Source organism: Scylla paramamosain, chromosome 26 (assembly GCF_035594125.1).
Source record: "Scylla paramamosain isolate STU-SP2022 chromosome 26, ASM3559412v1, whole genome shotgun sequence".
Taxonomy (NCBI): domain Eukaryota; kingdom Metazoa; phylum Arthropoda; class Malacostraca; order Decapoda; family Portunidae; genus Scylla; species Scylla paramamosain.
The window spans coordinates 3,853,644-3,881,370 of record NC_087176.1 but is presented as its reverse complement, the minus strand read 5'-3'; the positions used below and the strand labels follow the sequence as shown (position 1 = coordinate 3,881,370).

The 27,727-nt window shown below is 38.5% G+C and overlaps 1 protein-coding gene across 7 annotated transcripts in view; it reads left to right on the top strand.

Moving 5' to 3' along the window:
* LOC135113618 (bifunctional heparan sulfate N-deacetylase/N-sulfotransferase-like) overlaps positions 1–27,727 on the top strand; it is a 76,744-nt gene that overhangs the window by 23,367 nt on the left and 25,650 nt on the right. For 2 of the 7 annotated variants that reach the window (XM_064028995.1, XM_064028988.1), the window contains exons 17-18: positions 51–23,690; positions 25,289–25,628. In XM_064028995.1, the coding sequence (XP_063885065.1) occupies positions 51–143 (93 nt within the window). In that variant the 3' untranslated portion in view covers positions 144–23,690; positions 25,289–25,628. The remainder of the gene's footprint in view (positions 1–50; positions 23,691–25,288; positions 25,629–27,727) is intronic. The other 5 variants (XM_064028990.1, XM_064028992.1, XM_064028989.1 and 2 more) reach the window with 5 other exon arrangements.

Genomic DNA, 27,727 nt, shown 5'->3' with positions numbered 1-27,727 from the left:
CTCCTCATGTTCTTATGTTGCTTCACTTGTTTCTCTCTCTCTGTCCACAGGAGTACTACCAGCCCTACAATGTTGCCCTGGAGAAGCTGCTCACCCGACTCGACTACCCAGTACCCAAGTGGCTGGAGGAGGAGCTTCAGTGACCTGCTCTCACCCAAAACCACCCAGAGGTCACCCAAGACTTAGCTGAATGCATCACCTGAGAAAAGAGCTGCAAGAACACAACATTAAGAGGAAAACTGAACATCAGGTGCCTATTATTGCCTATTATTTTGAACAAACCCATTTCCACATCAAAATAGGGACAGTACCCATTCACCCATAGAAGGTTACTGTTTTCCCTGTTTTTCCCTGATTATTTGAGAGACACAGATCTCATTGTGTCCCAAAGCCTTATCTCAAGCTGGACACCAAACACTGACTCACAGAGCAGATTAAGACACTTCAGAATCATTGCTTCAAAGTAGGACATAATATTGAGACCATCACAGCATATACACAAACATATGGATGTCGTATGTGTGTATGTGTGTGTGGTGGAGTGAATTATTGACTTATTTCATTTAAGTCGCTTTTGGAATGAATATAACTGGCTGGAATAAGAAGATGCTAAAGGGAATGTCTAGCTATTAATCGACTTATTTTATTTAAGTCACTATGGAACGGATACAAATGGTTGGGAGTGAAGGTTGCCAAAAGGAATGACCAGCTATTATGATTAACTTATTTATCTAAGTCGTGTTGGAATGATAGGAGGAATGAACAGAAGAAAAGTATGAATTGCTTAAAGGAACGATAGTTATTGACTTATTTTATTTAAGTCGTTTTGGAATGAATGGAAAAAAAATACTAGGAATAGGAATTGTTGAAAGGAGTGACTTGTTATTAATTGACTTATTTTATTTAAGTCACATTGAAATGATTAGGAATAGGAATGAATGGAAAGAGTGGCTGGGAGTAGGAATGACTGAAGGGAATGATTAGATGTTAGCAGGGTTAGAAGTGAACTTGTTAGGAAGAGAAGTATTGAAAGAGAGAGATTTTCAGAAAGGGTTATGAAAAGGTGCCATTTGTGTGTGTGTGTGTGTGTGTGTGTGTGTGTGTGTGTGTGTGTGTGTGTGTGTTTGCATAATGGGATGTAGAAATCTATTGAATCTCATAATAACATGCTCACACAAACACACTGGTAATGATAGGTTATGTCTAGCCATTACTCATACCAATTCCAGCCTTTCAATGATGCCACAGGTGTGATTTCAACAGGTGTGTGTATGTGTATGTGTTTGTGTGTGTGTGTGTGTGTGTCACTCTAGGAGGTAATGCAGTACTGAGTCACTCAAATCAAAAGTACTCTGACAGGTTATGTAAATTTTTTAGTTTAGTCTTTTTATACTAACTTAAACCTTTACAAAAATAATCACAATACATCATCACGTATCTAAGTCTTTTATCCCTGTCTCTCATCCATTATCAAGGCCTTTGTTTCCTGTTAGCTCCATAATCTTCACTATTTCTCTCCCTTATTCCAAACTTTCTCTTTTCTATTTGATTCCAAAACTTTCTCTACTTTCTCTCCTTAACTTTTTCTTCTTTCTCCTTGTGATTACCAGAAGTTTCCCTTTTTTCTCTCCTTGATCCCCTAAACCTTCTCTTCTTTCTCTATTTTATCTCCATTTTTTTTTCCCTCCTTGATCCGTAAAACCTTTTTCCCCTCCCCTCCTTCTTTTCTTTCTCTCCTTGATCCCAAAACCTTCTTATTCCCTTTCATTGATCTCCAAAACCTTTCTTTTCCTCTCCTTGATCCCAAAACTTTCCTTCTTTCCCTCTCCTTGATCCCAGAACCTTCCTTCTTTCCCTCTCCTTGATCCCAGAACCTTCCTTCTTTCCTTCCTTGAACACCAGAACTGTCATTCCTTCCTTCCACTCCCACAAGTCTTCTCTCTTACTCCTCCTGTGATCCCCCAAAAACCTTCCCTCTCTTCCTACACTCTCAGACCTCCTCTCCCTCCTTTCCTTCCTCCCTCCATTCCCCAAACCTTGACAATTCTAGTACATAAATCACACAGCTAAAACAGAACAAGATATGAAGAATGCATCACCTTGGTAAATGTTACGTCACAGAAGAACGAGCAGGGAAGTTATGTATTCAAGTGAAGTGAGTTAGGCTTGGTATCTTACTTTATGGGACTGTGGGTTATGTTGAGTGCCATTTGAAGCTTATTGGGTTTGTGGTTTGTGGTACTGTTAGAAAGAATGGGGAAGGTTATTGGAATGGTGTGTGTGTATGAGAGAGAGAGAGAGAGAGAGATTAATTCATTTCAGCTCAAAGATAAAGCTGTTTAATTCCTGGAAAAGGGGGAGAGAGAGAGAGGAATTAATAAAGTGTAAAAGATGAAAGATTATTACAGAAATCAAATAATAATATGCAGGAAATAAAAAAAAGAATAAGAAGAGTAGAAACAGTAATAAAACCATATGTTAGTATTCAAACAAAATGAGAGAGAGAGAGAGAGAGAGAGAGAGAGAGAGAGAGAGAGAGAGAGAGAGAGAGAGAGAGAGAGAGAGAGAGAATTATTTAATCTCATCAATAGATTAAAGAGGCGACATTAGAACCTAGTCTCTCTCTCTCTCTCTCTCTCTCTCTCTCTCTCTCTCTCTCTCTCTCTCTCTCTCTCTCTCTCTCTCTCTCTCTCTCTCTATGGCCAGGCAGCAAAACGAGAGCAGTACAGTGAACACTCAAGCAGTAACGTAACACAGACAGACATTCACTGACTGATAAACTTATAGCACAAACCAGGAAAGAGCATCCTGTTGAGATAGTGCACTTACATCTCATTCCATTATGCTCTGTCTAAATTCAGTGATAGGAATGTTTATCTTAGTTTTTTTATTTTTTTTTATTTATCTTTTTTTTTTGGTGAATGTGTGATAAGGGGAGAAGACTTTAAATTGCACTTTGTATATGCAGTTCTTTCATTCTTATTTTTTTACGAGTTGGATGTTTTTCGTACAATTTTCTTGCGGTATGTTTTGTGCCGTGAATATATCTCGTGTGCATTATACTCTCTAGATATGGCATGTGGTTTATTTCCAAGAATTCAGCTTTTTTTTCCCCATATCATGATTACAAACCCTGACATTTATACCTCATAGTTCCCTCAGTTCTCATATTCTCACGGTATTGTTTTGTTATTACTCTGGTTCACTTCTCATTACCATACCACACAATGTAAACCTCTATTAGGCCTGAGAGTCAAACCAAACTCCCTCATCTCACTACAGGAATCAACTCATCAACAGTAATACCCAAACAAGTCAAGTGAGTCATCAAAGTCCCTATGCCCACTACAGAAATGAACTTGTCCAATAACTGTATTACCCCAAGAAGTCAAGTTACTTTTCACTGGTATACATATAGAGCTGAGGGCAGAATGTAGTCATTTCAGAGGTGTTCATTTACTGGAATTGCTTCTATGACTCCTATTGCTCCATATGTGGTTGTTTGTTTGGTGCATTCGTATCAGCCTGTGCTCATTTTAACAGTACAGCCCATTCACTGGTATACATGTAGGGCTAAGGGCAGAATATGATAATTTCATAGGTGTTCATTTACCAGTGTTGCTTCAATGACTCCTATTACTCCTCTTGTAGTTGTTCATGGTGCATCCTTACCAGCCTCTGCTCATTTTATCAGTGTGATCCATCATTGCTCCTTAATCGGGCATCCATTATCTTATCAGCCATTGTATATTCTCTGTTGATTAGTGTGGCAGCTTCAATCTCTCTCCGGAAATTGGTGTTTTCTGTATCGTATGACTTTTTTTTATTAATGGTTCTTCTGAGGAGTGTGGGAGCAAGTCAGTGTTTGCTTGTTATCTGTACTTTATGGGAAAATATGTACCTTTATATATATGGAGGGGAAGAAATTTGTGGGAAGTGTGTATGGTTTATTTACACAAGTCACTTTTATTATATATTGTCTTGTAATCTTAAAAAAAATGGGTATGTGTGAAAAAAAAGCAAATATGTGGAAAAATATAAGGCATAGTAACAAGAATAACAAAAAAAAAAAAAATCAGATGTCATAACCTTAGAAAAGAAGATATGATAATGTTGAAGAGAGCACAAAAAAATTGAAAATACCCCAGAAAAGAGCTGAGATAGAGATAAACTTACCACGCAAGTTTTCAAGCAAAGCTGAGAGCACAAACGTAGATTAGCTAACAGGAATTAAAAAATGAGAAGTTTACACTCATTATAGATAGAAAAAGAGGTTAAATAGATAAAAAAATAGTAAATACATAGTGTCAGAGGAAGAGAAAGAACAAAAAGATAGTACATAAAATAAGATCAAATTAAAATGTATGTGTATGTAAGTTTAGAGAGAGAGGAATAGAGAGAGAGAAAACACACACACACACACACACACACATACATACAAGCATACACACACACTCCCATATCAAATGTCTTGTCATATATCCTGTTTGTTGATAAACTGAATGAGCATTGAGCAAAACTCACCACTTTTTCCCAGCAAGGCACTGTATACCTTCCCCAGGTGTTCTCAGGGGTCATTATTGCTAGTCAGGTAACCCAGGAAGTCTTATCAAGGTGTGGTTGGCTGTATGCATTTATTTACAAAGCTTAGAAATTGTGTGGAAGTGAGAATGAGAAGGGAAATTCTACGTGCTATTCTTTGCTATGGTGTCAATAAGTCTTGTGCTGTGGGGAAGGGAGTATGTATTATTGCATGAGAGTAAATTATCAGGTTGCAGGGGAATAAATGTAGATGTTATTCCTTACTATGGTGTTAATATGTCTTGTGTTTTGATAAGAGGACTGCATATTGTTTGTGTGGAAGTAAATTATCAGATTGTACTGGCAGAATTGTAGTGTTCTGAGTGTTCTTGTGTTTTGAAAAGAGGACTGCTTATTGTTTGCATGAGATTAAATTATCAGGTTGTAGTGGGAAGTAAAATGCTCAATTGAGGTTAGGAGTAGAAGCCATTAAGTGCTGTTCTTGTTATAGTGTTGTGAGGTTTAGTGAGAAGACATGAAAGATTGGTTACTGTTAGCATAGAAAATGTTATATATGGCAGTCAAGTGTTAGGTAATGAAGACTGAAACACGTTAGTAAGTATGCGAAGGAAATTCCAGTCGCTTCACACATTAAGAAGTTTAGTGAAGGAAGAAAAACATTGATGACAGGTTTTAGTTGCTGTGGAAATGAGTGATCAGAATTTAGGTAATGAGTAAAGTGCTTTAGTAAGGATGGGAAGGAAATTCTAAGTGATATCCTGTTATAGTGTTAGAATTTAGCCAAGAGTAAAATGCCAAGTGAGGATAGAAAAGAAGCTCCAGATTCTATTCCTCTCGTGGTATTAAACTGTAGTCAAAGAAACACTTTAGTGAAGGTAGGAAGGAAATGTTCTTTCTGTTATGGTGTCACAAAGTTTAAAGTGTGAAAGGCTTGAGTGGAGGAAAGACAGTGCTACAAGTATTACTCTTTTCATGGTGTTAGTCTGGTGAAGAGAGAGGGAATGTGGGGATGCCATGTGTGTTTCTGTGTTGTACTTGTGTGATTTATGTATGAGGAACCAAAAAGTACAGAAAATCAGGTGGAAGCAGGAATACTATATACATTTCAACTACATATCTTAGCCCTTTCCCTGTGATATGCAACAATGCTCGACACAAGAAACAACGTGTGAAATTTTTATAAGCATCTACAAGAAAGAAAGGGATTACAAGGATGGTTTTTGCAATTTCTAGCCAGTGTAATGTAATGTCTCACAGTGGCAGGTGAATAAGAAAAGATGTGTCAAATAGTGAAAGGTTTAAGAGAGACTGTAGTTGAAGTGTAAGTGAATGAACTGTTCTGCTTTGCCTCGAGTTTCTCCACCACTTCTACTCGTTTGTCTCACTGATGTCCACTTGCTGTGCTTTAGAGAAATGTCAGGAAGTCGTGTGGTGCTCTGAAGGGCAAGAAAGATTGAAAGATAAGTGCCATGAAATACTATTACATGAAGTTTTTGCCACAGATGTGAAGTTCCTAAGGAGATGGAAGGGAAGTGGATATGTGTGTGTGTGTGTGTGTGTGTGTGTGTGGCTCAGAAAGGGAAAGAACCTACTGCCTTGTGATTAATGTGTTGTGTATGGGAAGTGTTTAGAAGGTTTTGTGAAGGAGTTAATGGACTCAAACTGCAGCTCTAGTGTATTGGAGTGTGAAAGTGAGAGGAATGTTTGGAAAGATACATAACTTATAGTTGAGTTTAGGAGTTTTTAGATGAAAGGAAAGCTTTACGAAGAAATGGAAGGATGGAAGGAAGGTTTTGTGAAGGAATTAAAGGACTCAAATGTGTGTGCTGGAGTGTGAGAGGAAGGTTGGAAAGAAATAGAACTTACTAGTTGAGTTATGGAGTTTTTAGATGAAAGGAAAGGTTTGCAAAGATTTTATTTGACTATTTTAATATTCCAAAGCATTTATGAAGTTTGGTGAGAATGTAAGAAGCTGAGTGATTGATACGTTGCGTGTGGAGATGAAAGGAGGGATTGTGAAGAATTGGGGAGGCAACTGATTCCTGTACATACCATACTGCACTTATAAAATGTAAACTGTGTGATGTAGCAGGGATAAATCAACTACCAGTCATACTCGTACTGTGCTACAAATATAAACATTCCTATGACAGCTCTGGTGCTTGATACTCAATTATAATCCAGCCAAAATGAAAGCCAAAATGTAAAAATAATGAGAATGTGGTGCTTGAACCTTATGCAGTACAATCCAGTCCTATTAAAAAGTCGAGAATATTAACTTTAAACATTTTTTTTATGCTTGAAATCTATATTATGCAGTCAGATCCTCTTAAAAAGCCAAAAATATTATCTATAAAACATTCTTAGTGCTTCAAGTCCATACAGTGCTATCCAATCTTATTTAAAAGTCAAGATATCAGCTATAAACATTCTTAGTGCTTGAATGCAAAACAGTGCAATCCAATCTTACATAAAAAAATAAAATAAAATAAAAATAGAAACTAGACTATCAACAATAAAATCAATGTTCTTTGTGCTTGAAACCCAAACATTGCCATCCAATCTTATTTAAAAGTTAAGAACATCAACTATAAAAATTTTTTAGCGCTTGAAACCCGAACAGTGCGATTTAGTCTTATTAAAAATACAAAACTATAAACTACAAACTCTCTCAGAACTTGAAAACAACGCAGTCCGATTATACTCACAAACACAAAAAAACTATTCAATACTCAACTCTCCCACTAACAAAACCAAGATGTCTACCAGTACCCCTTTTTCATACATTTCCTAACACGCTTTTCTCGTCATAAGACCACCTGCCGAGACCGTGATAACACCAAGAGTCATAAACAGGGACAATAAACCTTAATGCCACCCATATGTGAACTCAGGGTGGGGGCTGTACTTCTGGTTCTCCCTGTGTGTCGTGGCTTGGGTGTGGAATGTGGTGGGAAGCGGAAGGAAATGTGTGTGTATGTGTGTGTGTGTGTCAAGGCGTGGGAGTGTGTGTGTATAAGTGTGTGTGTGTGTGTGTGTTTGTTCTATTGATAGCTGGTATGTAGTTCAGAAGTTCGTTTGTTAGTGGCAGTTGTGGTGGTGATGGTTGGCATGTGTGTGTGTGTGTGTGTGTGTGTGTCGGGTGGGGAGGGGGACGAGGATAAGGAATTTCTCTCTCTCTCTCTCTCTCTCTCTCTCTCTCTCTCTCTCTCTCTCTCTCTCTCTCTCTCTCTCTCTCTCTCTCTCTCTCTCTCTCTCTGCATTTTTCCTAGGACTAATTAGTGGGAATCCTTCTTTATCGAGAGAGAGAGAGAGAGAGAGAGAGAGAGAGAGAGAGAGAGAGAGAGAATGACGTGTGTGTGTGTGTGTGTGTGTAAGAGATGACATAATATCATGGTGGCGTAAAAGTCATGCACACACACAATCATAACCCTTATCCACAAATTGATAACAACGCCAGGAACTTAATGCGACCGTCCCTTGCTATCACCTGTTAGAAGCATTTCCCTCCTTTCCCGTTCAGTCATTGGGCGTTGTGTAGCGAGGGAGAAGAGAAGCTATGACGGTTAGGTTGATAATAAAAGGCACATTCAAGGAGAAGAGAAAAGTTGGCAGAAGAAAAGCTATAAGGGGTTAAGAAAAACACAGCAAGTAAAAAGAAAAAAAAAAGCACCTTTTATAATTACTTCTCTCATTTTCTTTCTGTGGTGTAGGAGGAAAAGACTGGTTGAATAGCTAAAGATAGGCTATGACTGCTAGATTGCTTCATAAAGGCGAACAGTGAACTTATTATGACGCTACTAATCAGGAGAAAACATTTTGATATTAAAGGAGAGGAACTGTCGAGGCAACTGAACAAACAAATGAAAAACAACACCCAACCCAGTCAACCCAGTCATCTTTGAACCAGTCTCGCTGTTTTTATGTAACCGTCTCGTAACGCCCGGCAGAACATGCGAGAAGAAAGTGTTGTGTAACGTTTAAAGGAGCATTGATTTGGACCCACATCACGTACGGGCTCAGCGGCGTATAGCAGTGCAGAAATTGTATAAAAACGTGTGTATGGTAATGATACGATTTTACATTATGCGAAGTATGATGTTTGTTACGTAAATTAGAAAAAAGAAGAACGCCTGTTAAACTGTCATGCACAACTTATCGGATGTCAACATATTTGTATTGAAAAGGGTTTACATTATGCGAAATATGGTATTTGTTTGTGTTACGTAAAATTAAGAAAAAAATACAGAAGAAAACATTTAAACTACCATACTCACAAACGGACATCAAAAGAAAATGTCGCAAAAAGTGCAGAAAGTAAATTATAATAACCTACACGATTTATGTTATCGAAATACAGTATCTTTGTGTTACGTGAACAGAAATGAAAGAATGAAAGAAGACTACCGTGCACACACACAATCGGATATCAACAAATTTAAATCGTAACATCAGTAAAATATATAATAATAACCTATACCTCTTATAACAATATTCGATACACAAATATTATGTAACTTAGGAGAGAAACGTTTCAACCACCAATCACAACACTGACGGACGCACGCACGCACAACGAGAGCACAAACTTGTATCGAAAGAGGGGAGAAAAAAAAAAAAAACATGGTAACCTTTCTTTATCTTGGATTTATCGCAGCAGTTTAGAAAAGTTATACATAGGTGGCGGTAGTGGTGGTGGTGATGGGAATGTGTGGCAGGGCGGGGTGAGGAAGGACAGCAGAGTAGGAGCAAGGTCAGTTGAAGAGTCCTTGGCTTGGCGACTGGGGACCTTAGAAACGTGGCGACGTCTTGTCTGTTACAGCGTGCTAATGTGGAAGTTATTAATGCTTTCAAGGGTGTTTTAATGATCCTGATGAAAGTTTAACAAGGCAATTGTAGGGGATCTTAGAAATGTTCTGGCGTTTTGTCTCTTTTAACTTGCTGGGATGGGAGTTATTAGACTTTTGAAGAGTTTTTAACGGTTCTAGAAAAGTTTAACAAGGTTTCTGCGTCATCACAAGGAAACATATCTATCGGAGACCTTATAAAGATATTGGCAGCAGCTTCTCTGTTATAACATGCTGGTGTGGAAGTTATTAGAGTTTTCAAGGATGTTTTAATGATTCTAGTGAGAGTTTAACAAGGTTTCTGCATGGTCACTAGGAAATATATCTATGAGAACTTAGAAAATAATCTAAAACTTTTGAAAATGTCTGATAAGAGCACATAAGGTTTCAGAATACTGGGGTACTGAAGGGTTAAGCGCTTGATGGAAGTTCCTAGGGTTTTCAAGAGTGTCTTCAGGTTACAGGGAAAGTTTAACAAGACTTCTGTATCATCACTAGGAAATATACCTAAGAAAACCTAAAAATCATATCTAAGGTTTGAGAATAATCTAATAAGAACACGAAGCGTTTCAGAATGGAGAAGTGAAGGAGTGAATGCGGGGTGTCTGCTACACAAGTTTTTCCTTTAATCACAAACAACTCTTCTGACACTTGATTTTTAGTAAACTCTCTCAAATATTTATATAGCCTTAGAGAGAGAGAGAGAGAGAGAGAGAGAGAGAGAGAGAGAGAGAGAGAGAGAGAGAGAGAGAGAGAGAGAGAGAGGAAACAAACTTTTTCCTCTCCCTCTGTTTCTGCTACACAACCTTTCCTTTAATCACAAACAACTTTTCAGACTTTTTTTTAGTAATGAACTCTTAAATATTTATAAATATATATCCCCCTCCCCCCAAAAAGACGAAACTAACTTTTTTTTCAGTCCTGTCTCTGTTACACAATTTTTCATTCAAACACGAACAACTTTTTACGCATTAACTATTTGTACTCAACTCTCTTCAGTATTTATGTAACTTGGAAGAAAAAAAAATAGACGAAATTAACACATGCTCTCTCGTGCCTCATCTGTCTCCACGCACTGTTGTGGAGACTTAGGAAGGACACCCATTGTAGTAAAAAAAAGAGTCCAGAGAAACAGCATTAACACACGTGATGGAGTGGTGTGGTGGTGTGGCAGCGTAGTGGCGCCGGGTGGGAGTTACCAGGTCCAGTTTACCCTTAGAAAAACAAGCGCAGGGACGGCGTGGGGTAGAAGTTGTAGAGTCCATCACGTGAGGGTGTGTGGCCTTAGGAGCACACGTGATGGCGCTAGTGGTGGTGTCTGGGAGTCTGGTGTGTGACGTCCGTGGCATGAATGTGCTTCTTGTAAGAGGTGGTGGTGGTGGCGGTGGCGGTGGCGTCTGCAGTGAATCCTCAAAGTGAAGATAGGCGAGTAGATTTAAATAAGCGAAGGTGGTGGTGGTGGTGGTGGTGGCGGCGTCTGCAGTGAACTCTCTAAGCGAAGATAGGCGAGTAGATTTAAATAAGCGTAGCAAAACCAAGGCAAGCAACTTCAAACAAGCAAAGCAAAATCAATCCATCAGATAATATTCTTTTTTTCTTTTTTTTTCATACGTAAGGGTCATTAACATAACCCTTTGACTTGTAATCTTTTCTGAGTCCGCAAAATTATCTGGTGCAAGATTTAAAGTAAAATTTTTAAAAGACAACCATCAATAATAAAAGGAGAGAGAGAGAGACAGAGGGGGGGGGGACGGGTAATTCAAACCATAGCGTATAGTTTCATTGGTCCTCAGAATTAATCAAGGTCACAGAAGTATATCAGTGTGCCTTTTTTATTTCAGCCATTTTTGTTGCCATTGGCCTGAGCCCCTTACATAAAAAAAAAAGATGATAAAAAGCCAATCTATTAGCATTCAAAGGGTTAAACAGACACAGCTCAAAGAAACACGATATGCGTATAGATGAAATAGTAGATTGTAGATTGAAAACACTAGTAGGTCTTCTGGATAAGCTTCATAAGGAGAGAGTCTGGTTTATTTTCTGTCTTAACCTTGGTTCCTGGCATGTGATGGTCCTGGGGCTTGTGGGAGCTGCCTCGTGTGCCTCTGGTGAGTGGTGGTGGCGCTGGTAGTGGTGGCACTGACGTGTGTTGTGACCCTCATTGAAGAGACGAAAGGAAGCAAGCAAGCAGTCATTCAGTTAGTCAGTCAGTCTCCTTCCGTGTTCTCATTAGTCACGCAAGCACTTTTCCAATTAATTGATGGCACGATGGTTCATATCCGCGTGCGTCACTAACCAAACTTTTATAGAGAAAGGATTTAATTATATGCAAAAGAAAAAATAAATAAATAAATAAACGGACAACAAGGGCGTCTCAAAACTAAAACCTTAATTCAAGATACGTGCATTGGTGAACGTTTTACCCCTCAAGTAACGCGTAGAAGTATGATAGAAGTGTGATTCTTGATATTTGCCACAGCTCTGCATTACCAAACGTTGCATCGTCTTATTTCAGCTGTTAACAGGCTAAGTGGAGGTTACTGGGGGTTTTCCTTTTGCCCTAGTGATTCAAGTGATTTAATACGGGTTTAGCAGCATCAGAGAGAGAGAGAGAGAGAGAGAGCGGCAAATCTGGTGTCCTTGAAGATATTCCTCATGTATGCCCGGAGTGTTTAAGATTGTGACCCTCAGTAATTATTTGTTTAGGCTCAATTTGATTACTTTTTAACGGGTTTTATAGACCATTCCGCGTTTGATGGTGTTAGTGTTCTCAAAATTAGGCTTCATTGATGTGAGAACACACACACACACACACACACACACACATTCTAGAAGACTTGCAGCAGCCAATTTTATACTAATTAAAACTTCTCACTTCCCTTTTCTTACTTTTCATGATTTATTTATTTATTTTTATTTATTTATTTATTATTTATTTATTTATTTATTTATTTACTTATACATGTTATCCTTGTTAAGACATTATCTCTTATTTATTTGTACGGTTATGGTTAGTGATACTTTTCAGCTTTTATTTATTTATTTATTCCTTCACTCATTTATCTTTTTTATACATAGTTACCAGCAGCGTAATGTAATACGACCTTCACTTATCTGTAATTCCCAATTTGCCACTTATCCCCAAATGACTTAACCCTTTCACTGCTATTGGCACATCTTTCCTTAAACACCAAACACCCTCAGACATTTTTTTTTGTTCTGCATCGTAATGGCTAGAAATTGCAAAATCTATTCTTCTTATTCCCTTCCTTTTTGCTTATAAATATTTCATACACTGCTTTTTAGTGCTATGAATTGTTGTCTATTGCAGTGGCAGAGTTAATATTCTCACCCAAGTCCACATTACACTCCAGTGGGACAGGTGCAGTGTGGGGCAAGAGGCAGGAAACAGATCAGGCATTACCAATGAGACAAGACGTACTGGGATCGCGAACACCTAACCTTCCCCTTCACTACACTGTCATGTGATAGAGGAAGGAACTTGGACATTGACCTGGAAAGAATGAGATTAGCTTGGCGTCTTTGATTCTGGGGTGACTCGGGGCGTGCTTGTTGTCCGTACAGAGGGCGCTGCGGGGCGTGAAGGAGCAACACGCTGCCTACTTGAATTCAGTGACTGTCTAGTGTGGTGATATGAATTGGTTGACCCTGATAACCCATATCTCAAGGTCTTGCTGTTTTGTTGTCATTTATTTATTTTTTTTTATTTGTTTTCTTTTTCGTGTTTTTTTTTTTATTTTTTTTCTCATGAAAACCCTTCTGTGTATTTATGCTTGTATTTTTTTTAATATTTTTTAATTCATTTACATGGAATAAGGAAATACATCCAATTTGGGTAATTTGTGTAAGCAGTAACTTTTTTTTTTCTTCTACTCCTGGTTTTTATTTATTATTATTATTTTTTCGTTCAATTTACATCCCAATCACGAATCATTCAAAAGTTCCAGTATTTCAGTTGACTTTACACATGGCCAACTAAAAAAAAAAAAAAAAAAAGCCACCACAACGGAATTCTAGCATTTTATGAACCCCGCGCGGTGAGTCACTGGTGATGCAACAGACGAGGCTTTAACTGCAGCATGAGGGGTGTGTTGTCATGGTACTCAGATTCGCATTCCACCCTTACCTCACGACCCAAGCCTTCCACACCAGCACTCATTATTATCCTCGGCATGACCAGAACCAGTGCGGGCGGGTGTCATTGCGCTGCGAGGCGGTGTAACCAACACAAAATATCCCATTAACCTTGCTGTGTGAGTCCATAAGAATTTGCTATAATCGAGCGTACACAGTGTAATTCAAGTCAGCTCAACGCAAAGCTAATTCAGGGCAAACAAACAATGCTAAACTATAAACACAACCAAATCAAACCAAATTAAAAGCAATCCAAACCTAACTAAACCAAACCAAATTAAACCAAACGAAGCCAATCCAGTTCAACCTGGCCAGATCCAACCTAGTGCAACGCCAAACCAAAGCAACCCCAACCAAACCAAATCAAACTAATGCAAACTCATCCGAAACCAAACGAAGCCTATTCCAACATAACCAGACCAACCAAACTTACCCAGCCAGACCCCGCTGCTCTCATCACGAAAAGAAAACGGAGGTACGAAGTAGGTAAGTTTTGGAGGATCTCAAAACCTGTCTGGCGTATGTGGAAGTGAAGCAGGAATGAGGGGATTACAGAGTAGGGGTCTTTCCCAGAACACTCCAGCGCTGTTTGTACCTTAATACGTAGCCACACCACCACACAAGTTCGTTACTGGGGGAAGGCAGAGTGCAGGGTAGCGGAGGGGCGTCGAATGTGAGGTATAAAAACGTTAAGGAAAGCTGCAAGAAATTATCAGGCCTACACGTGTTTGTCTATAAAAAATATGCTTGCCTCTTTCCACCTACCATTCGTATTCGTAAATCCGTGTAGTCTTGTATCTTTTTGCGTGTCATAATTTAAGGACAAGAAGACAAGGGAAGGTGCAAGAAGTCATCGGGCCTACACGTGCCAGTCCCTATTGAAAACATGCTTACTTATTTCCACTTATCCATAAATTTACCGAGTGACTTGAAGAGAAGTAACACTAAAAGTCGACTTGGAATTAAGAGTCATTATTCCCGAGAAGCATCCAGGTCTCTCATAAGGACTATTTTCAAGGACAACAGGGATGGTTAGAGTGGTTCTCAAGCGTGTCTTTTTTTTTTTTTTCTGTTGATGCGGAAACCTTGTTAAACTATCACTTGAATCATGGAAGCACTCTTGAAAGAAAAAAAAAAAAAAAAAACTCAGCATCTACTAGAGTTTTGTTGAAGTTCGTGGATATAAAAGTAATGAATTCAGAATACAGAACAGGGAACTTTGAAATACGAATTTTTGAAAGCCAGAATGCGTTAACCCTTAGAATCCTGTATAGCCTTTTAATTACTGGTAAATTTATATATATATTCATTAAGTTTCATGGCTGCTGTCCTGAAATCATAGTGGGTATTGAGTCTAGTAAAATATCTTAAAAATCTAGCTTCATTATGTCATGCATTGAACGGTTTTAACAAGTTCCAATACGATTCCCATGACTGAAAGGGTTGAGAATATACTGTGGGATACTGGGAGCTTTAAACTGCAAGGTGTGAAGAGAGAAGGGTGACTCTAGTAATGTAAACGCTGTGTAAACCTTTGCATGGGTCCTTGCTAATCAAAACACCTCCTTTCGTTTTGTTTATGTGTGTGTGCGTGTGTTTGTGTTTGTAAGTTGAACGCTATGAGGGGATGTGCTGGCTGCCATTTCCTGTGTGTGTGTAGTGTGTGTGTGTGTGTGTGTGTGTGTGTGTGTGTGTGTGTGTGTGTGTGTGTGTGTGTGTGTGTGTGTGTCGTACCTGCCTTAATTAACAACACCTGCCTCAGATGTACAGGTGTTCTGAGGTGTTGGTTCCCCTCCCTCTGTATGAGTGCTCTCTCTCTCTCTCTCTCTCTCTCTCTCTCTCTCTCTCTCTCTCTCTCTCTCTCTCTCTCTCTCTCTCTCTCTCTCTCTCTCTCTCTCTCTCTCTCTCTCTCTCTCTCTCTCTCTCTTAATATACCAGTAAATAATGTTCCTGATCATTGCCATCGTTGTGTGTGTGTGTGTGTGTGTGTGTGTGTGTGTGTGTGTGTGTGTAAGTACAGCCGTGTGCCATATGCGTCATGTAGTCATCACAACTTCGTGCTATAACGTACACACACACACACACACACACACACACACACACACACACACACACACACACACACACACACACACACACACACACACACACACACACTACACTACACTACACTACGCTACGCTACGCTACACATACAAAACCACATCTTCCCCATATCCCTCGTACCATTCTTACACACACACACACACGCACACACACACACACAATAAGTAATTAAAAAGTGCTCATATTGAGTGCTAGGGACGCGCACGTACATACATACATAAGTAAGGGCGCGTTATGGAACTTTCGACTCGAAGTACAGAGTCGATAAGTGTCAATATTTAAGTATTTGTGTTCGTCCCAAGTCTACCTGTTCCTTTTTTTTTCTTTCTTTTTTTTTCTGTGTGTGTGTGTGTGTGTGTGTGTGTGTGTGTACATTTTGTTTTTCTTTAGTATACACAGTCACCCGCATGCACACCCACGCACGCACGCACAGTATTGACTCAAGTACAATATCCTATCTCAAGTCCAGTCCTCACGTGTACTCATAAGTCGTGTAAGTCACAAAGTACACACACACGCGCGCACACACACACACACACACACACACACACACACACACACACACACACACACACACACACACACACACACACTCACACAAGCGAACCATTTCCTACATTCCCGATATTTCATTCCTTATTGACATTGTTTTTTTGTATTTCTGTTAATTTTGGTCATCATTTATTTTCTTACTTTTTTTCTATTCTTGAACACATTTTACGTATTTCTTCATAATTTATCTATTATTTTTAACACATCTACGTTTTGCAAGTCATAGTTTTTATCATTATCTGTTATTTTTTTTGTGCAGTCGATATAGTTTTTATTTATTTATTTATTTTATTTTTTATACCAGCGTAATATATTCATTTCTTTCGGTTCATTCACGTATATTTTTCTATTTCCGTATCATAACACTTCGCTTATTTTATACCCGAGATTTCTCCTTAAATTGTATAAACTCCGTAATCCTGCAATCGATCCCTTTTGTAGCCGAGCCGCTGAATCAGAAGCTATCCCATCGATCCTCTTTTGTCTTTTTTTCTGTCTTTTCTCCCAGTCATTGAAAAAAAAAAAAAAAAAAAAAAACAGCTGCGCATCGACCCAGCTTGATTCCTTTAACGGATGAGCGCATTTTGTGGCGAAGATAACATGAAAGCTTCTCATATTGTTTCGTTTATTATTTTGTATTTGTCTTTGTTTCTCGTTAGTGTTATTGTTTTTAGATTGATATTCATGTACTTATATATTGATGTGTTTGTTTATCATTACGATTTTTTTTATTAGATTTATTTATTTATTTATTTTATTTATTATTTTTGTTTATTTTATTTATTATTATTATTTTTATTTTGCTGGGTTGGTAATACGAGTTTGAATATCTATTTAAATTTTCCTCCTCCTCCTCCTCCTCCTCCTCCTCCTCCTCCTCCTCCTGCAAACTGCGTCTCAGTTCCTTCCTTTACGCTCCCTCGGGTGAAGCAGGTGAATTAATTAACCTTTTCAGGTGCATCCTTCATTCACCTCACACCTGCGCTCCTCTTTTTTTTTTTCTGATTTTATTTACATTGGGGTCATGTCTTTTCGTACTTGTGAAACCTCTGAATTATTTTAGTGGCCCCTTAAATATTTAAATCCTCATGACGAACAGTGCCGTAAGAGCCAACATGTCTGCTGGTGTTCGTTTTGTAGTGTTTTTTTTGTGTTGATTTTTGTTGACTTTGGTAACTTTTTTTTTTTTTTTTACTGGCGCCTCAGTGGGGGTGTTTTACCTATATATATTTTTTGTTGCCAGTTGCCTTCTTACATAATAATATGTACGAATTACCCAAAGCACACTAAATGACATTGTTAATTACACTTACTAATTATATTCACTGAACATCTCTACCTCTTTAAAACTGCACATCGTGACACACCTGCATAATTAACACCAAACTCCATCACGCCTAGTTTACCACAGTCATTCCGCCGCATGCGGACACCGGAATGGCAACACTGTTACGGGGCCTTCACCTTACGCTCTGATTGGTTGACGTATTAACATTTTATGTTCATGTACGTTTTTTTTTTTTTTTTTTTTTTCTTCTTTTTCCCAGATTGTTTTAATTTACATTTTTCTTCATATTTTCAGTTTATTCATATTTTCTTTTTAGTAACATCTCTTTTATATTCACATTTTTTTTTCACTTTATTCACATTTTCATTTTTTTTTTACTTTTTTTCTTCATATTCTCTGTTTTATTCAAATTTTTATACGAGTACACATTTCTTTTTTGTTCACATTTTCATTATTCACAAATCCTTCATTCACATTTCTCACATGTGCGGCCTTTCAAAATTCATTATTTACTTTCTATCCAAGCCAAAAATTTAATTATATATAAGGCACCTGACTATTTGTGCCTATTTCATCCAGTACGTAAAGTCAGTGAAGGTTTTCGGCGAAGATTTTGAAGTCAGTTTGCGGCACGTTTGAAAGTACCGCGGAATGCTTCAGCCAATCAGCGAGTGACGCCAGCGCCCAGTGACAGTGTTGCCATGCCCGTGTGCTCTTGGCTGGTGAAATTATGATACTAGATTCGCCTTGATGGAGTTAAATAATTGGATTTTTATATGTGCCGATTACAAAAGAAGTAGATGTTAGTTATATACAAAATTTATCATTAAAGTATATTTACACTTTGTATAATACCTTATTTAGCTTAATTTACCTTCATTTACTGTTGAATAACTACAAAAACACTTCAGTTATTAAAATTACACTTGGTAATTACACACACAGCATCTTTGAATTATATTTACAACACCTATAGTACTTTATGTAATTTATCTTCCTTCACTGTTCAGTAACTACGAAAAAAAAAAAAAACATTAATTATCACAATTACATTCACGAATCACAGACTCAGAATCTTTAAGTATATTTACACACATTCTTTCCCTTACACAGTTTACAACGTTGATCTGCTCTTGCCACAAAATACACCAATTACACCATTAATCACATATACCACACAACTAATTATATGTACCTACTTTTATGGTAATTACTTTTTTTATATATGATTTAACCCAGTGGATTATTTATCAGTACATTGATTAATTATGAACTAAGTAAGTATCATAAGTAATTACCGTGTTAAGTAATTACGAGTTTATTATGGAGATTTAAAGAGCCCTGGGTGTGCTCACATTGAGTGCTCGCCAGGCGGGTCTGTATATGGACTGGTGGAAGAGAGGCGTGACTCATGGCAGCCTCTCGCTCCTCTCCTGGGCCTGAAGCTGTGTGGCATTGCTGGGGGTCGCTAGTTTGTTATTTTTAGGGTTGGGTTTGGTTTGGTTAGGTCATTTAGGTTACGTGGTCTAGTAATCTAATGTAACCTAAACTAGCTAGACCTTATATCTTATCTAGCCTTATGTATCTTGGTTTTCCTTAACTTATATCAGTTCTCATCTCTACTAACCTAATGTAACCTTATCATACCTTATCTCACCTTGCCATACGTTACTTGACCCAATCTAATCTTACATTACTTAATCTTTCCTTGCCATACCTAATGTGACGTTATCTTCCCTTACCTTACATTACCTAACCGTACCTAACTTTCTTTCCCACCCAACCTAACCTGATCAAACCCAGCCCCCAAAAATAACAAATGTGACTAATTCCCGTGCAGTCCACCCTCTATATTCTATATATACAAATACTGCCTGATAGTAGCTATCGGGATGGTAATAGTAGTAGTGAATATAATAGTAGATTGAAATGGCTGACTACTACACTACATAATAAACTATAGTACCTTTTTCTAACAGGGAAAGGTGTACGTATGTATGTATGTGTGTATTGGGAGCAGCTTCAATGTAATTTTTAACTGTTGCAAAATATACCTAGCTGCTATACATGATGAGAACAAAGATATGGTTTTCATTAATGACTGGTGTTTTATTACCACTGCCTTACCGTGCTTGTTATTAGTATTAGTGTCTGTATGCCCTAAATTGTATCTTTCCTTCTGCCTCCAACGCTTCAAACCTTCTATTTTTTTGTTGCTTGGAACATTTTGTAGCGGCGCCTTATGACCGTGATGTTGCGTCGCCTTCCCCTCCTCCCTCCCTTTTTCCTATCAATCACTCATTCCTTTTGCCTCCTTCCTCTTGACTCCCAACTCTCAAGTCCTGCCGCTTGTTTCCTTCTTAACCCTTTCACTGCGGTATGGGACAATTCACGGCACTAAAAACAATGCATGGAATATAAGCATCTACATGAAAGAAGAGGATAAAAAAGAACATGTTTTGCAATTTCTGGCCAGTTTAGTGTTTGTAGGTGGCTGTAGAAACAAGAAAAGATGTCCCAGCGTGGTTAGTAATTTAGGAAAGGTGTGCCAGGTAGAAGTGAAAGGGTTAATTCCTATCTTTTTCCGCACCTATTACCACTGCTATTACGTGTTTGTTATTATTGGTATCCTTATGTCTTAAATCCTGTCTGCTTTCCTTCCTCCCAGTTCCTATGCCATGTCCCCTGTTTCCTTCTTAACTCTTTCTTAATTCATACCTCATTTTTTTTTTTCCCCAAACTTACTTCTGACTTCTTTGCTCTTATTTAAATTTTTCCTAATACTTTCGTAACTCTTGCCTCATTTATTTTTCTGACTTTTGTTTTCTACTTTCTTTTTCTTATTTCGTTCTTCCTAACACTTTCCTAACTTTTTGTCTTACCTCTTACACCCTGTTCCTCTTAACTCCTTAACTCCATTCTCCCCCCCTTGACTCTCACCTTCCTTCACTTCCCATAGGAGGCAAAATAAGCTGGAAATGTAGTCACCAGTAACTCAGATCACAAAATGTACGTACCTTGCAAAAAAAAAAAAAAAAAAAAAAAAAAAAAGGAAAGAAAAAAAAAGAAAAAAAATGGCACAGACTCGGAAAGAATGCTGACAAGGCAGAAATTATCCAACAAAAAACATATCTAGATTAGAGAGTGACACATTGATGGAAAACCCAAGAAAGGATGTTACGGAAGCCTGGAATCAAGTACATATGTCCTCGTGGCTCAGTGGTAAAGATATGACAGCTGATAATTGTGAGGTCACCGATTCGAATCCTGGGTGTATGTACTTTATTATCCAGACACAGAGAGAGAGAGAGATAAGATTAGTAGAGGTTAAAAGATGGAAAAGTAAAATGAAATGGAAATGAATAAGAAAAAAAATAGAAGTAAAATAGAAGAAGAAAAGTAACGACGAGGTTTTGAAGTGAATAAAAAGAAAACAGGAAATAAAATGAATACTCGAACAAAATAGATAAAAGAAAATAAGACGAAGTGAAGAAGAGCTAAAGATGAAATGAATGAAAAGAAGAAAAGTAAAAAAATAAGGAAGACCTAAAGAAGAAATGAACGAAAAGAAAAAAAAAACGGAAAATAAGAGTTAAAGAAGGCATGAACGAAAAGAAGAAAAGGAAAGGATATAGAAGAGTTAAGAAAAGAAGAAAAGAAAGGGTATAGAAGAGCTAAAGAAAGAATGAACGAAAGGAATAAAAAAAAAGATGAAGAAGAGCTAGACAAGAGGTAAAGGAAATGAAGAAGAGACGAAGAAAAAGAACCTGACGAAGAAGACATAGACAAAAGATAAAAGAAACAAAGAACAGATGTAGGAAAATAAGAAGTAAAGAAGGACTAGACAAAAGGTAAAAGAAATAAAGAAGAAATGAAAGAAAAGAAGAAGAGGTCAAAGAAGAGCTAGACAAGAGATAAAAGAAATAAAGAAGAGATGAAAAAAAAAAGAGGAATGAAGAACACGTGAACAGGCATAGAGGAAGTTGAGTACAAATGATGGGGACATGATGGGGAATACTCACCTCTAATATCAGGAAGGCGTCACGTGTGGGTAGGAGCTGAATAAAGCCGAGTAACGTCGCTCTCTCTCAAACAGGATGTCACAGAACAGTTACATATTCACTCGCTTGTATTTTCCGACGCACATTTCATTCCCTCAGGCGACTCAGCAAGAACTCAGGTAAACTCATCCAGGTGACTCACTCAGGTAATGTATCCAGGTAATGTATCCAGGTAACTCAGGTAATTCATCCAGGTAATGTATCCAGATAATTACTCATCCACGTAACTCAGGTAATTCATCAAGGTAACAGGTGTCTCATTCAGGTAACTAACTCATGTCACAGGTAACTCACTCATACAGTATGTTTTCTCAGTACCTTTACATTAAAATAACTTTAAAAAAAAGAAAAAAAGAAAGAAAAAGAAAAGCATCGTAAAGAACAAAAGAAATGCATGTACAAAATAAAAAGAAGGAAAGAAAGAAAGAAAGGAAAATGCGCTCACAAATAAAAAAAAAATAAAAAAAAGTGGGAGACAGAAAAGAAAAAACAATAATAAGCGCGTGAAAACAAAGCACGCCTCAGGTAAAGGTGGTTAAGGGCGTTCCCAGGCTTCAGGTGAGGATAACAAACACGGGAACCTCACCTTCTCTTCTGTAGTCTTTCATTTGTCATTATTCTGAGTAGTGAGAAACATTCCTTGCACGGACACACAAATAAAAAGACACATTACGTTGATTCTGTCTTTTCTACGGTACCAAGTTAATGTATTGTAATTTATGAAGAAAGATTAAGTTGGTAATGGAATGTAATTAAGGGGAAAACACTAATAAAAAGACACGATACGTTGATTTTGTCTTTTCTACGGTACCAAGTTAATGTATTGTAATTTGTGAAGAAGGGTTAGTAAGTTGACAATGGACTGTGATTAAAGGAAAAGTCTAAGTTGATGATAAGTGAAGAAAAGATAGAATGCATTAATTTTATCTTCTCTACGCTAACAAAGTATTAAATGGGCTTTGATTAAAGAAAAAGTGTCTGATAAGTTGACAATGTAAAAAGAAAAAAAAATGTAGAATGTTTTTTTTTTCCTATCTACACTACCAAACTATCAAATGGATTGTAATTAAACAATAAAAAAAAATAGGTTGGTAACGGACTAATTAAAAAAAAAAGTTAATCAGAGGTGTTTAAAGGAAGTTGTTTAGAAGTGCAAATAAACTAGAATATACATGAAAACAAACTAGCCAAGTGAAGGTGATATTTAATAGTAGCTAGTGATAAAAGAAAGTTGCTTACCATTGTATGCAAACCAGAGCGGAATATCAAAACAAACCAGGTAAGTAAAGGTGATAATTAGTATTCGTTGGTGACTTTCTCGACTTGACATACAAACAAACCACCCAGGTATCCAGGTAAACAAGCAGCCAGGTACTGTACAGGTAATAATTAGCCGAAGATGATTCAAGAAAGTCGTTTAGCACTGTATTATAAACTCGAGCAGAACATCAAAGCAAACCAACCAGCCAGGTAAAAATAATAATTAAATGCGTTCCGGGAGTCAGGTAAGGATGATAATCTAAGAAGTTGCCCATTGAAAGTTGCTTTTATCATTGCATTCAAACTCGATTAGAACATCCAGACAGGTAAAGATAATAATCAAACGCATTCCGGGGCCCGGCCAGGTAAGAGGCGAGGAGTGTGGGGTGGGGGGGTGAACCAGACATTTCGTTCAAACACTTCCCGGAAAAGGAAGATCAACCAACTTCCGAGGAACAGACTGTAGGAAATGTTCACCGGCACCTTTGATTGGGTAATACCTTGATGACGTCACCGGCCCACTCCTCCCATTGGCCATGACTCATAATCATGTGAGCGCAATGTGGCAAGAACTCACTCATGACGTCACACAAGCCCCTGTCATTGGCCAGCTGGGAATAGTGACATAAGAGATCTATACGCTGATTGGCCCTGGCGATATGACGTAAGGGATAAGATAACACCTGATTGGCTGCGGGAGTGGAGCTTACACGGCGGGAGATAGAGAGTGAGTAAGTGATTGAGTGACTTATTTTCTCTCTCCCAAGTGTTTGATAAGCAGTCTGCGTGTGTGTGTGCTGGACAAACAAGTGGTATTTGAACTGCGGGGGATAGTACTGAGTGAATCACCGGTGTTCATCATTATTGGGTATTATAAGGGTCAGTAAGATTAGTAACACGAGGAGGAGGAGGAGGAGGAGGAGGAGGAGGAGATGAAAGAGGCTGAGTGATGATTTTTCTGTTTTTGCATTTTTTTAAATTTTTTTTTAGTTTAAAGAGGCGAGTGTTATGTGTGTGTGTGTGTGTGTGTGTGTGTGTACGTGTGGTTAAGTTTTGTAAGTAATAGTATGGACAAGTTGGTTTAGTTAAGCACTTAGCCACCCGGTATATAAGTAAATATAAATAGTGGTAGTAGTAGTAGTAGTAGTAGTTGTTGTTGTAGTAGTAGTCATTCACGAAAGTAGTAGTAGTAGTAGTAGTAACAACAGTAGTAATAGTAGTATTAAAAAGAGGAAAAATATTCATATTAACCAAAATACATCAACAGTAATTTAACAGAAGCATTAGAAATAACAGTAGTAGTAGTAGTAGTAGTAGTAGTAGTAGTAACAGCAGCAATAACAAAGGAGAACAATACTACCATAACCTCCCTTAAAATAACAAAAAAAAGAAAAAAAAAGAAAAGAAAAAAATAGAAAACGGATACATTGGACCGCCCTGTTGCTCTGCCCACCGGCGAGATGAGATAAGATAAAGTTGCTCGCATTTTATCAAAGTGTGTGTGTGTGCGCGCGTGTGTGTGTGTGTGTGTGCGTGTGTGTTAATGCACCCTCTACCATACATCATTGTGTTTTTCTTTAAGTTACATCAAGTTAGAAGAATGTTCCTGTTATTAAGTGATGCAATGTGGAAATACAGGTTATGAAGAAAAGTAAAAAAAAAAAAAAAAAGAAGAGGGAAATAATAAATAAAATGTTGCAACATTGTTTCCTGTTTCTCTTTTTCTTTCTTTTTCATTTTTTTCATTGCTGTTTATTATTCTTTATGGACATTTTGTTGGTTAATTATGATCATAATTATGTTTTTCCTTCTTTTTATCTACTAATTGCTTGTAATTGAAGTTTTCCGCTTGATAAGATACTAGTCTCTCTCTCTCTCTCTCTCTCTCTCTCTCTCTCTCTCTCTCTCTCTCTCTCTCTCTCTCTCTCTCTCATTCGGGGTGCAATTATTTATCGGTGATCGGTATAATTTCAGTCCTTATCAGAATCAGTCAGTGTGTTAATGGGGCAGTATATCTCTCACCCCTCTTCCACCTCTCTCTCTCTCTCTCTCTCTCTCTCTGATTTTCTATAATTGTATGGTAATTTTTTGCACCTCATGTGTGTGTGTGTGTGTATGTACGTGTGTGTGGACTGGCTAGGTGTGTGTGTGTGTGTGTGTGTGTGTGTCACCATGGCCGCCACACGCAGACGCCTTCCCGCCCTCCCTCTCATATCGACCGCTAGTCTCTTACCCTGTGTAGCCTGCCTCGGGGCCTACACACGCCTCACGCCCTCACACACACACGCCTCGCACACGCCCACGCCACTCCCCAACGCCACAACCTCCTCCAAGACCCGTTGATACGATTAAAAGCCAAAAAGGATAAACCAAGATTCTCTCCCTAATCTCTCGACCAACATGGCAACTGTCGCCGGCTTTCGTCCGTGCAACCTTGGGAGTATTTCACGGTTTTTCACCCTTCCTACGTTTGTCAGGATGAAGGAACAGTGGCGGAATATGTGTTAGTTCTCCCCTGAGTGGTTTATCATGCCCAGGTGCGCCAGAAAACGTTATTATCATAGTTTTTCACACAAGTGACTGTGTGGCAACTCGAGTTTATATACTGGGAGTCTGGAAATCTTCGCTCAGTGGCGCCGGGATGGCCGAGGAGGAAGGAGGGTCTATCGCGCACTCCCGCTCCTCCCATGACTAGTGTGCTGTATATTTTGTGTATTGGTAAGGCCACAGTGACCCAGGCCAAACAATTGTGACCTCCACACGTGACTTCGCTAGTTGTGACCCGCTGCAGTGAAGGGCAGAGGCAGGATTGCTAAGGTAAATGTGTGTGTGTGTGTGTGTGTGTTCGTTGTCTGTATCCGTGTGTATGTTTGTCTGTGTGTGTGTGTTTGTATGAGGGCATTAGGTATGTAAGCATGTATGTAAATATTTGGGTACTGTGTGTGTGTGTGTGTGTGTGTGTGTGTGTGTGTGTGTGTGTGTGTGTGTGTGTGTGTGTGTGTGTGTGTGTGTGTGCGCGCGCGCGCGTTGTTAACCAATTAGATACATACACACATGCATACCCTCAATATCGACATGTGCACTAAGCAGTAATCACACACACACACACACACACACACACACACAAGCGAAAGTAAACAAAGATATCCCGTTTTCTTTAACAAGTTCGTCTTACTTTCTCTTTTATTTCCTTCCTTCCTTCCTTCCTTCCATCCACCCATCCATCCATCCTTCTTTCTTTTCTTTATTCTTTCTTTTCTTCACTTCCGTTCACATCTCATTTCTTCTTTCCTTTCCTCCTTCACTCCTTTATTTTCCATTTCCTCCCTTTATTATTTGTCATCATTTCTTTATTTAGTTTATACATTCCTCCTTTACCTTACTCATTTCTGTTCATCTCATTCCTTCCTTCCTTCCTTCCTTCCTTCCTTCCTTCCTTCCTTCTTTCTTTCTTTTATTCCTTCTCTTTCTCCATTCTATTATTATTATTATTATTATTATTATTATTATTATTATTATTATTGTGAGTGGCGTAAAGTTTGTGGTGATCTCTCTCTCTCTCTCTCTCTCTCTCTCTCTCTCTCTCTCTCTCTCTCTCTCTCTCTCTCTCTCTATCATAACTTTTTTCTTTAGTTATTTTTTTCGAAAGTTATTAAGATAGTTACAATTTTGTCCTCCTCCTCCTCCTCCTCCTCCTCCTCCTCCTCCTCTGCTTCCCACTGCTCATCCGCACCTTGTCCTTGCGTCTTACTCCTCCTCCTCCTCCTCCTCCTCCTCCTCCTCCTCCTCCATTGGTCTGCCCTCCGGATGTCAGGTTTAAAAAAAGTTATATAATTTTTATCTTGACGGAGGAGAGGGAGGGAAGAAAGAGGAGGAGGAGGAGGGAAGGAAAGAAGGTGCAGGTCCATCTAAACGTTACTCTCTCTCTCTCTCTCTCTCTCTCTCTCTCTCTCTCTCTCTCTCTCTCTCTCTCTCTCTCTCTGCGGTTTAGTGAAATTGTTATGATTTGACGTTGTTGTTGTTGTTGTTGTTGTTGTTGTTGTTGTTGTTGTTGTTAGTGGTGGTGTTGATGGGAAAATTCTTCTTCAATCATCACTACTACTACTACTACTACTATTACTACTACTACTACTACTACTACTACTACTACTACTACCACTACTACTACCACCACCACCATCACCATCACCACCCTCATCATTATTCAACTACTACTAAAGCTTCTGCATATTATTTTCTTTCTTACCTGTCTGTGATGATGATGATGATGATGATGGATGGATGTGTGTGTGTGTGTGTGTGTGTGTGTGTGTGTGTGTGTGTTACGTAACCCTCTGGCTATAATTGGAAACTGGTATTTTGTAAGGGGTTGTTACTTTTCAGGTGAGGAGGAGGAGGAGGAGAGGCAGCAGAACGGCCTTGTAAATAGTTTCAGGAGGAGGAGGAGGGAGTGGGGGAAGGGAGAGGAATAGGAGGAGGAAGTGTTTGTGGTAATGATAGTTGTGATGGTGCTGAAAGGAATGCGAGGAATTAGAGGAAGAATAGTAGTAGTAGTAGTAGTAGTATGGTAATCTTACTATCGAATCTAAACAGACATAGTATAGTAATGGTGTATCTTAACAGTAGTACCAATAGTAGTAGTGGTTTGGTGGCGTAGTGGCAGTAACAATAGCAGTAGTAATAATTGTAGTGGTAATATTAGTACTTATTGTGCCATCCAACGATACATGCAATAGTGGTAGTAGTGGTGGTGGTGGTGGTGGTGGTATTGATTGGCCTCGTTTTGCATGGTACTCAGGTGCGCCAGGTTAGTAATTAATGGACAGGTGTGATGATGTGGTGCTCAGGTGTACTGCTACCTCTCTCTCTCTCTCTCTCTCTCTCTCTCTCTCTCTCTCTCATTTTTTTCCATTTTT